Source organism: Morchella sextelata (assembly GCF_020137385.1).
Source record: "Morchella sextelata strain SCLS chromosome Unknown scls_19, whole genome shotgun sequence".
Classification (NCBI taxonomy): Eukaryota; Fungi; Ascomycota; class Pezizomycetes; order Pezizales; family Morchellaceae; genus Morchella; species Morchella sextelata.
The window spans coordinates 1575768-1588195 of record NW_025408634.1 but is presented as its reverse complement, the minus strand read 5'-3'; the positions used below and the strand labels follow the sequence as shown (position 1 = coordinate 1588195).

The window sequence follows — 12428 nt, the reverse complement described above, 5'->3', positions numbered from 1 at the left end:
AACTAACCCTAACTAACCCTAACTAACCCTAACTAACCCTAACTAACCCTAACTAACCCTAACTAACCCTAACTAACCCTAACTAACCCTAACTAACCCTAACTAACCCTACTCACCCTAACTAACCCTAACTAACCCTAACTAACCCTAACTAACCCTAACTAACCCTAACTAACCCTAACCCTAACTAACCCTAACTAACCCTAACTAACCCTAACTAACCCTAACTAACCCTAACTAACCCTAACTAACCCTAACTAACCCTAACTAACCCTAACTAACTAACCCTAACTAACCCTAACTCCTCGGAGTTTGGGCGGGTGTTAGGAGTTTACGGGGTTAACGGGGATAGGGAGATATGTCAGCATGACGTGTGTCGGCGTTAACGGCCTAACGTTACGCCGAATCGGCGATAAGACGCGGCGGGACTTTGGCCCGCAACCTAACCCTAGGTAACCCTAGGTAACCCTAGGGTCACGCGCTCTCACTCGATGTCTGGCGGTATTCTTATATATACCGCCCTCGCTACTGGCACTGAAGAGCTCATCATCAAAGCGAAACCTGAAGCGATAGCCTGCCTACCTTCTTGTCTGCCTCCTTGACGATTCTCTTCTCGATAATTTACGTTCCATTTCACCCTAACTAACCCTTACGACTATCACCATGTCCACTTCTGCCTCCTCCGCCGTTCCCACCGACCTCCCTATCTTCGGATCTGTTAAGCAACGAACTAGACGACCTGTCAGTTCGGAAAGTCTTCATGGATTTGGTCACTTAACCCTTGACGGTCCCTCCCACCTCATGGGCTCCATTCCCACCCCCTCCAACGAGCTACACTGGCGAGAAATGATCGCAGACGCCTATCTAGCTACGACCTGTGGAGAGGAAAGCGCCTACGAACACTATCAACGTGCGTTAGCCGCTTACATGTCCTCCCGACCCCCTATTGAACGAATGGAGGACATCAAAAAACTTCTCCACCCTACCTTCCGACTCCGATTATTTGACGAGTTATCTCTGCTGCACACCACAGCGGTTAAGTTAGTTGGGGTAGAGCAAGCCATACGTTCCCTGGAGAAAAACAAATTCGAGAAGAAATTCCCGACCGTACTGAACCCCGTTGCGAAAGCCAAAGTCCGTACGCAGTTTACCTCCTTGTATCCCGCCGAAATGCAACAATCGGCAAACAATCGGATTGCTGTTCTACAATCCGAAATGGCTAGTAAACTTCTGGATGAGATCATCACTCAGAAAAGAGGAGAGAAAGCCCACCTTGATGGGTTGTTAGCTAGGGAATCCTATGAGAAACGTCTTCGTGACGCTATCAGCCGGGACTACCAAGCTGCCAAGGTCCGATATGGGGAACGCCCCCAGGCTGAGGATGTTGACATGACCGTCGGTGATCAACCCACAGAGGCGAGAGCCCAGCGGGATAACGCCGGCGACATTAAAGCTCCTGAGTTTTTGTCGGTAGAAAGGGATGCTGCCTTTGGGCTGGCACCTTTATTGGCAATCCGAGTGCTAGAGATGGCTCGGATAAAACAATCCAACAAGGATTATGTTCTTGAGAAGAAAATCTCTCTCAAAGAACGAACTGTCTTGAAGGTTGGCCAAGAAGCGCCGGAGTCTGAAGAGGCCCGGTTGAAAAGACTGATTAAGTCGCTTCTGCCTAAAGACATGGCTAAGCCAAAAAATCGGTCCAATAAACGCAAGGTAGGAGGGTCCCCATGCCCGAAAAACTCGATTTACCTATCTAACCGCGATCTAGGGAAAAACCGCCCCCAAGGTGAAAGCTCCGGCCAAACCTCAGGGAATAAAAAAGACGCAGAAGACTCGGAAACCTACTGCGCCGACTACGAAGAAGACGACTCAGAAACGGGTCGCATCCTCCACCGTCGTAAAAGGGCCAGGGAAGAAGGCGAAGGTTTAAAGTTGTTAGCTACAAACTTTAACTATGATAAGCCGTCTTCCTATCCGGGTACGTTATTAAATCTCCCCTCCCATTTGCAAACAGATATCTTGGTCGCGAAAGCTAATACCGAAAGGTTTTCAGCCCTTCGCAGGTTTTGGCCGGATCCTCATGTGCAAACCGGGCTTTCTGTCCCAGATTGGGTCAGATATGAGTTAGGGGTTAATTTAAAATATCTGTATCCTATCTCGTTTAATAAAAAATTAATCTCCATTGCATTTGATGAATTTAAATATTCACTACGTTGGAAATATTTTTGGTTTAACCGTGATAAAAACAATGATGAACCATGGAACCCGGAATTCTCCTTTACTAAAGTAAAAAAGAATCCACCGAAAATGAGTAACACACTTGAGAGTAGACTTGCATGTGGTGAGCTTTCCCTTCACGGGGATTACGCTGGGCCCGTAAGATCCAATACCTTACATCGGGACCGTCGCCCCCGATGGAAAGAACTCTCTGAATTCCTAGAAAGTCAAAAAATGATGATCAAAGGAACGGACAAAAACCTTGGGCCTGTTATCTTTTCGCGCGACTGGTACATAAGCGAAGTGGAGAAATTCCTCGCTGACGGCCAAAACTACCGGAAATTAGAAGTTGGATGGGCAGGGGACCCTGGTCCCACCTCGCTGTTATACAACGAGGATCACCCGATCAACGGAAGATTCAAGTGGTTGGCCAATACCATCCATGAAGTAAGGCGTGATCTTACCCACATCACACAAAGCCTTAACGACGTAACCACCAAGCAAGAAAAGGAATACCTTGAACGGTGGAACTTGCAATTTGACATCCCACGATTTCACGGCATCCCAAAGATCCATAAGAAACCATGGGCTATTCGTCCTATTGCGCCCGGACACTCCTGGGTTACGTCCCCTCTTGCTAAATGGGTACAGGTTAAAATAGCCGGTGCCGCTAAGGCAACACCATGGATTGTTCAATCAACCAAGGATGTTGCGGCGCTACTACGCGAGGCTGTTATCCCTGACCGCCGGACCCGCCGTAAAATGTTCGTATGTACAGGTGACGTAGTCGCCATGTACCCGAACATCCCTGCAGACGCACACTCTATTGTCGCTGCATGGTTTGCGGATCATCCGACGCACCTAGATCCCGTTCTGAACGATAACGTTCATCTATTGCAAAATGCCATGCGAATTATCAACCAATATGGGGTGGTTGAGTTCAATGGCTCGTTCTATTCGCAGCTCAAAGGATTAGCGATGGGAGCTGCCTGCTCCCCTGATATCGCAAACATTTATGCTGCATACTACGAAGAACAAAACGTTAATTTTAACGTGCAAACGTTCGAGCACAATAATCCAATTAAGATTTATTGTCGCTATATCGACGATTGTTTAGCTATAATCGAGGCCGACTCTGCGGAGCATTGTTGGGCAATCCTCGGCAAACATAATCTCGGACCGGTACTCCGCACCGAATGGTCCGTGGTTGGTGAAGGCGAGGGACCTAGTCCATTCCTCGATTTAGAAATCGATATTCTTTCCGGTAGCACACTTGACTTTAAACTTTACCGGAAACCCTTCAACCACTTCATGCGTATACCATGGGAAAGCGCTCACCCGACGCAAGTCAAGAAATCCGGATTTCAGGGTGAACTTACCCGGATAGCCACCTGCTCGTCTAGACGCGAATTCTACGACCAGTCAGTAGCAGAGTACATGGAACTACTCATTGCGCGGGGCTATCCACGTCAAGTCCTTCTTGCTTGGAAGGAACAGGAAGTCGAGAAACGTTGGTGTCTCGCCGTATTACCAAAAGTCGATCCAAAGGCTCACTCCTATGCGGTTCTCAAAACTTCCTACAACGACGTATGGTGCAACGTTAACGTTGCCTCCTTTAAGACGGCGATTATCAATGGAGCGATTGAGGCTGGAGCACTTTCTACGAAAGATGCATTATTCCTAGAGTCCATTCGCGACACAAGATTCCTTATATCGTATAAGCGCACACGAAATCTGTCTGACGACGTGAACGCGCTTAACGTCCAGATGTCTAGAATTGATCCTGAATCATTCAATGACTTCGTTACGAGTGGTGCATTCGACCTCTCCAAAGTTCTGTCTGTACAACGTGCGTACAACGAACAAACCGATGATGACGACTCGTCATTCAATTCTTCTTCGGGAGAACTTTGAATTGTCAAAATACGAACCAATGTTCCTTAGAGACTACTGCTTGCAGTAGGACGCGTCCCTTAGTCCAACGTGACATCGAAGCGGTTTTCGGATCGTGGAAATGTTGTTGGATGTCTGACGGAACGCAAGGACCCATGGCCAGGATCGAGGTTGTTATCTCGTGAAACGCTTAAGGTCCTCTGAACACTGTAGTAAGATTTTGGCTGGCTATGTTAGCAACCTGTTATTTAGTTCCGAAGATGCCATCACGACGGACGCCCCCTTGCGGGAAACGTTGTCGTGCGCTGGCACTTCAATGGGTAAAACCTTATCACTATCTGTGGGCAGGACTCTGGTGCGGCCAGATGAATCCCCACGTTGTAGATAGTGATTCGGCTAGTGGATGGGTGGCCGCTGCGCGACCCAATGCCCGCAGGGCATTGGGCGGCTGTTGCCTCCTTGTGACCTGCGGGTTTCCCACTAACCCTAACTAACCCTAACTAACCCTAACTAACCCTAACTCCTCGGAGTTTGGGCGGTGTTAGGAGTTTACGGGGTTAACGGGGATAGGGAGATATGTCAGCATGACGTGTGTCGGCGTTAACGGCCTAACGTTACGCCGAATCGGCGATAAGACGCGGCGGGACTTTGGCCCGCAACCTAACCCTAGGTAACCCTAGGTAACCCTAGGGTCACGCGCTCTCACTCGATGTCTGGCGGTATTCTTATATATACCGCCCTCGCTACTGGCACTGAAGAGCTCATCATCAAAGCGAAACCTGAAGCGATAGCCTGCCTACCTTCTTGTCTGCCTCCTTGACGATTCTCTTCTCGATAGTTTACGTTCCATTTCACCCTAACTAACCCTAACTAACCCTAACTAACCCTAACTAACCCTAACCCTAACCTAACCCTAACCCTAACTGACCCTAACTAACCCTTGTTTGGCCTGTCACCCCAGTTAACCATATCTACCCCTAGCACTAGGTTACTCGAGCTAACACTCAACAGCCCCCCCCCACTATCTCCACTCCAAATATCACAATCATGTTGCCTTTTACCCAAATACCTGACGATGGTGATGCATTCTATTCCTTTTGGCCAACGTATAGCAACGGAATCGGGAATTGTACGGCTACAGTTCTCGCTTAACCGCAGAATCCTATCCTAAGTTGCCCTAGCAGAATGGTTTCTGTACAACCACCAACCGTTACGATGAAATCTTAACGCCCAAAAAATCACCTCACGTCTGCAAACTCACACCGGTGCTTCTGGACAAAATCCGGCCGAATTCAGCTTCAGACCCTAAGTAATTCTCCTTGGAGGAGGCTGTGGATCACACCTTCGGTAAGAGAGTAGACCGAAACCTAACTTTGAGATACGGTGATGTCTTTTAGAAGAAAAGATGCTACATCCCAAATCACCGAGAGCTCAAACCAAAAATCATGAACGCCCTACATGATTCGAAGCCCACAAGCCACTTGGCTCAATTCAAAACTGCAGAGCATCTTCGGGCACTGTTCTTTTGCCCAAAGATGGACAATGATATGGGAGAATACGTACGGAGTTGCGATACATGTCAAAGCAATAAAAGCTCCAGTCATGAAAAGTACAGGATGCTACCACATTTAGAGGTCCCCAATACTCCTTGTAGCTCCATTTCTATGGACTTTTTTGTTAGTTTGCCAGAATCTGAAGCCTATACCCGTATCGCGTTTATTATTGAATGCTTTACAAAAATCACCTACTTCATACCGCTCAAGACCGAGGCAACAATCAAGGAACTTTCGCATATATTCCTTCAAGAAATATGGCGACTACATGGACTATCCGAAGTAATCATTTCTGATCGGGACTTCAGATTCGAAAGCAAGTTCTGGCATTCATTGATCAAGCTTCTCGGAGTCAACCTTTGTCTGTCTACGACATATCGTCCTCAAGCTAACAGGTGAACTGAGAGGGTCAATCAAACGCTAGAGCAATATTTCAGAAACATTTGGTCCTACCAGTAGGATGATTGGGCAGGGTTACTCCCGCTTGCAGAGTACGCCTACAAAACCGCAACCCAATAGTCCACTAAAGTATCCAAGTTCTACGCGAACTATGGGTTCGAGCCTGATTTCCATTGGCATTCGCTCAGAAGGAAGCTGGACAATGCCAATATTTCCAGCGCCGTACTAGAGTCCAAGTGGAAAGCTCTTTGGAAAACTATGACGACTGATATTTTTAAGGCACAGGCCCGGCAGAAGAAATGGTATGATCAGAAGCATATGAAAACTCCAGAACCTGAAGATGGCGATAAGGTGATGATGGACCGACGTAATATGGTTGCCAATCGACCCTCAAGCAAGCTTGACTACAAGAAACTATATCTCTTTGAGATTGATGAGAAACTTGTTGTTGCGTTCTACAGGCTGAAGCTTCCCTCTCAATGGAACATTCATGATGACTTCCAAATATTTCTGCTGGAGTCCTATCGGGGACTGAAATACCCTCAACGCACTGAAGTCCCTCCTACTCCAGATGAGGTCGAAAGAGAATACAGTTACGCTCTCCAAGAAATAGCTAATAGCCGATGGCAACAGGCTGGGCATTAGAAAATGTTTGTAGAGTATCGCATTGTTTGGGAGGGCTATCGTTCGGAAGACTCCTGGGAACCATACGAAATTCTGCAAGGAAGAGCCGATGAGGCCCTGAAAGAATTTCATCAAAAATATCTGCAAAAACATTGGAAAATATGCTGAAACTCTAGGGATCCTCAAAACACGGCGTGAGTAGCTCTGTATCCCAGAAGAAATCCGGGAACAGAAATCAACTCTCCTATACCAGGTTTTTCATCGGTCTGACAGAGCTCGGATACCATCTTTCCATGGAAACAATGCAAGAAATAATACAAAACAGAAGCGTGAGGAAACCCGCTTGAAAAAGACAAGGGAATAAAAGAGATTCTTGCTTACATCGAAACCTCCACTAGTGGAATGGAATGTTCTACAACAAGAGTGGAGAATATATCATTTTCTTTATTTTTAAAAGGAATTTCATTTTAGAGTTTTCCTTCTCTGATGGAGATAGAAACAGACCTGTACTCTGTACGTAATCACCAATAGAGCTACAGTTTTTTTTCTATGCCAAATACTAATATTCCAGTAACACTACAGTGGACTCAAAACGAGTCTACCATATGGGGGAGTAATGTAACAGTGTCACTATAAGGCTGTTACAAAAGAACCTATTCTATCAGTTAAGCCACCGACCATAAGTAACAGCAGTTTGTTCTTCATCGACGTGTGAAGACAAGCGCAGTTGGGGCTCGTACCTTTCTTCGTATAGAGGACAGGGATCTCAATGAGTAAGAAGTCTTACAAGTCAAAAATAGGGGGCTGAGCAAGCCTGGAACAGAAGTACAAAGATGGCTGATAGCACAGGGAGCCCAGGACGGGAGTTCCCTACCTATGCAGTCGAATCATTGAGGTTTCATATCTCTGCAACCGATGCTCAAAGATCATGCTTTAGCACTACAGACATGATTCTGGTGGTGTCCCGGAGCGAATGGAAAATCTAATTCCAAAAACATGTTTTAATCCCCAACACTAACCCCCGCAGTGTCAAACTGCCGGAATGCTCCTGTTTTGCTCCGGAGTATCTTTGGGGAGTGGGAGTGTGACTCAAGCTACCAAAGCAAAACTTCGATTTACAAACACTCAAATCGGTTCTAATAAAGTTAGAATAAACAATTATTATCTGGTCGGCTGTTTCCAATAGTTTTTAAGATTCCGACCACAGCTTTTAGCAAATTGCATGATTTGACTCGGACAGAAGTTCATTCAAGGTGTCGTAGTTACTCTCCTCTCCCTTGATAAAAAATAGTTGCTGTACCCCCGACTATCAACAGGCAGATTGTCAGTCGGAAAAAGAACTTGAGCAAACGTGCCGTATTCCTATAAGGCACTCGGTGTTGCCCCAGGTTGGCCTCTCATCATCAACGGATCTTTAATAGAGAGGTGACCCATTAAAGTTATAATTTTCTAGACTTGGGAACGTTCAAACATACAAACTGCCATTTTCTTCTTTCTGAACGAGTATCATCAAAACTCGCTCTCTTTATTTACACTATTGGAAAGGAAGTCACGGTTGTGCCTCATCATAGCACATCACTTACATGTGGTTGTCGATCGTCACTGACATGGTCGTATATGCTTCCACCATATTGGGTCTGTCCGTTCGATATGTCATGACGTCTCAAAAGTTGTCCGACAATCTTTCCGGCAATTCGTCAATCTTGACTCCTTTGTTGTAATACAAGTGGGACACGTTTCTGATGAACTGTGAGTAGTAGGTGGCAAAGTCTCCTTTGCCTTGCCTCACGGAGACGAGTTGGCGGTGGTTGGTACTTTGAGTGTTTAGTTCTCTAAATGAGCCTTCCATGTGGGCGACGAAGAAGGTGACGGAGGAAAAGAAGTCAGCAGGATTGGGGTTAACAAGTTGTATGACCTGATCAAGGGCTCTTCCCTCCAAACAGGTGACCGCATGCATAACCTTTGCTGTCCCATTGCGGAACCGATTATGCTTGACTTCGAGCTTCATTCGGAGTTGGGTAACAAATCCGGGGATTTTGGTCTGGATATCATCGAACTTTTCAGGGAACGTTTCAGACCCAAAGGTGGAGAAAGTGGTTGGTGCAGTAGCAGCAAAAACGGGGACAGGAACTTTGGGGGCAGGGGCGGTGTTGTCAACAGTGAGGTCAAGGTTGACCTGTATTACTTGCTCTTCCAGGTAGTCAATGGTTTTGTGGACGGCGGAGAGCAGTGTACGAGCACTATCCCTCTCGTGTCGGATGCTTTAAAACATAGTAGGGAGGTGGTCAAACAGGGCAGCAGTATTCTATTCGTACTGATGGTTAAACTGCTCGATTTTGTTAAATGAGATCCATGTAGGTCGGTTGAGGGTGGACATGGCGTATGGTGCGGATTACGACGCAACGTAATCCTAGGGAGTTGGGTAGCGAGTATTCCGCAGGGTACGGGAGATGGTCCTAGGGGCTGGTAGGTTAATCAGCGAGAGGGGTTGGAGAAACTTACAGTAGTTTAGGTCTAGCGGTGTTAAGGTCGGACAAGTGAGATGGCCTCCTTATAAAGGAAGAGAAAATAGTACTTGAATAGCAATAGCCAGCGTAGATTACCTAAGCCTTTGCGTACCAAAAGAAAGAGAAGAAAAGAGAGGGAAAAAGAATAGAATCGAGGGCAAAGCCCCTTAATATACATAAAGAAAGCTTAGCAATCACAAATCCCAAGTAACTCATACCCTTAAAATCGACATAATCGTCTAGAAATCCATAGAATTTTTCTGATCAATTCGACCATTTGTAACCTACTATATTATTCAATCGATCCATGAAATCGGATAAGGTTTTAGGATCTGAATTGGGTTACACTGATTACACTCAAGCAATTGAGTGCTATACTGACCGCCAGTCAGCTCAAATATGACATTCTCAATCAAAAGCATTCATAATCCTAATTCTAAAGGCTTGGGGGAATTTGGGCGCATACTGTTAATAGGTAGGTGAGGTGGAACAGATGTTATCTTGCGGACATCGTCAAATTCCTACCCGTTTACAAAAATACACAATATCAGGATACACGTTATGAAGACTGTCATCAATTGAAACAATGAGTTTTAGAGATAAGTGCTGAATATTGTTCACTCTCAAGTTCAGAATATGATCATAGATTGTATATATTTCAGAATGGATTGGAAAGCCGCAACCTCGTGTTTTGGGAGAAGATATTTTGCAAACCGTAGTGCAGTATTCAATCTATTCAATATTGATCCAGAACATGGTATACCAATCAAGCCATCAAATACATTGAGTATCAATTTCAGTATTTTACAGTGCCAATAAATATTCATAGCTTTCAAACCTTCATGAACGATTGTAACAAATGAGAATTTGAATTTCTGATACACTCGCTGTCCTGATACATACCCATCAAAGGATTGTAAATAATACAAAAGGTTTTGTTTGTCAACAACTGTTAAATTTGCTGTTCTGATAAGAACGTATAAGTATGAACCAATTATTAATGATATCAACCAATTTCACTGCTAATTACTGATTCGAATATTTTTCTAACAGGTATCGACTACTATTTAGTATTGGAACATCATACAGAAAGCTTTTCTTATCGGTATACACTTTACTTGCCATTCTGATTTATATGCATACGTATCAAGCGATTGCCAAAAATCCTCAGAAATCTTATTTACTATTCCTGATTTACATTCTGTTACAATAAGTGTGCATACAAATCGAATCTTAGCAAACCATACCAACAAATCTCAATTGCAAACTCTGATGCACTTTCTGTTTCGATTGATATTTAGACCTCTCAAGCTATCACAAACAGTAGTAACCAATTTCACCATTAGTGTTCGCTTTACATGCTGTCCTAGTAGACATGCATATCTATCCAGCAATTCAATATTGCTCAGTAGTGTCTAGAACGATAATACGATACAGCCTGAAGAGTGGTAATTGCAACATTCATAGTTACGTATCGGAATTAGAATGTAGGACAGAATACTGAAGTGACACTTTTGTATCTGTTTTTCTTGAGGTCGTTGTTATTCTATTGGTACAAAATTCAATTTTTGGTCAAAATGTAACAGATCAATATGTATTTGCTGGTGGTTGAAACCTAGATGTGGGTAGTTAGGGTTACGAGCGTTGAAAGTTGGTTTGGTTACGTGTACAAAATACAATCTTCGGTAAAAATGTAACAGATCAATGTGTATTTGGTGGTGGTTGGAACCTGAATGTGGGTAGTTAGGGTTACGAGCGTTGAAACTTAGTAAAGCGGTGACCTGGAGTACAGAATCCGAGAGCGTAAGAAGACACAGCGGAGACAAATAGTGGGATTCGCCCAATGCGATAACCCGGAGTTCAGAATCCGAAATATATGTATTCCATCGAAGCAGAGGATATGGAAACGCGGCATCATTGAATTTCAAGCGTTGTCATGATTGTGGGCTTGAGAAGGTGGGTTCTGTACCATGCAGTCATCATTCGTTGTACACGGTCGCTGAGTGGTGGTGCCAGGAGTGAATCGGGACAGGTTTCCAAGACTCTCAGTTAGTTACCCTACTCAACAACCCCCAACCACCAGCTCCGCCACTGAAATCACCACCATGACCCCCTGTATGCATATACTTGAAGACGGGAACGGATTCAGGTCGTCCTATTCAACCCATAGGTATGGAGCTGGGAATTGTGGGGCGACGGTTCTCGGGGAACCTCAAAATCATATCCAACCTTGCCCTATCAGAAGGAAGAGAGTGCAGAGTTGGTGACGAGGTGTGAAGAGCGCCTAAGCTCATTTGTATGGAGACTCGGGATTAGCCATGCTAGCCCCTACTCATTTGTGTGTAAAGTTTGCCTACTCATATAATTTCTGTGGGAGGCGTGCGGTTACTGGTGCGTAATCAGGGGAGGCATGTAGTCAAGCTTAGTATTGTATGTGTTTGAGACTTGAATATTATAACGCTGATTATTTTTAACTCTTCAGAAAGAGGAAACACGGTATAAGCAAAGAGTCAGGAGTGGAACAGGTTGGTGACTATGTTTGTGACATGACAGAAATTGCTTTACTATTTAACTCAATCCTTACCAATCCGAGGGTTAAAAATCATACAGAGGGGAAGCTGCTCATTAGGAATGGTACAGGCAAGCAGGTTACAGAAGTATCTAAGCCGTTCCAGGTACTGAAAAGAGATTTGATGGAAATTGAAGGCGATGAATTCGCTTCAAATGATAAAGCTTGTACTCAATCATAAGAAACAACTCCAGCTAAAAAGAAAGCCCGCACTCTAAAAAATCTGTTCAAACGAGAGGTTGAAAGTGTTCTTATTGGAGTGTAAGAGGAAACAGAGACTTTTAAGAATGTGGTAAAGGATAATGAAGGAAGCAATAAACAACAGAAAACTAAAATCTTAGAAAGAGCAGAAGGAGAGAAAGAGGTATGCGATTAACAGAAAGAGATAGCTACAAAGATAGACATTCTCTTCAATACAATAGGTGTACTTCTATAACACTCGATGAGGAACATCGTTGGCCACAACACATTTGCCAACTCGGTTACAGTTCTACATCAGCTACCACCGCCTACTCCTCCACTACATTCACCACCACTAACAACTGGCCATCTTTAGCTTATTATTGTTAACTATACAAGTAAGGCTCAATCCTTCTCCTTCCCAATACAATGAAGATATTCTACAAGAGTACGTGGTACAGCAAGACTAGGTGGATTTTCACCTCT

At 44.7% G+C, this 12428-nt stretch overlaps 1 protein-coding gene across 1 annotated transcript; it reads left to right on the top strand.

The window, feature by feature from the left end:
* Positions 1 to 663: 663 nt before the first annotated feature.
* Positions 664 to 4131, top strand: H6S33_005286 (uncharacterized protein; the record flags this gene model as incomplete). Its single annotated transcript, XM_044836656.1, has 1 exon — positions 664 to 4131. One exon carries the CDS (start codon positions 664 to 666, stop codon positions 4129 to 4131), a length of 3468 nt encoding a protein of 1155 aa, XP_044690499.1.
* Between the last annotated feature and the right edge of the window lie 8297 nt (positions 4132 to 12428).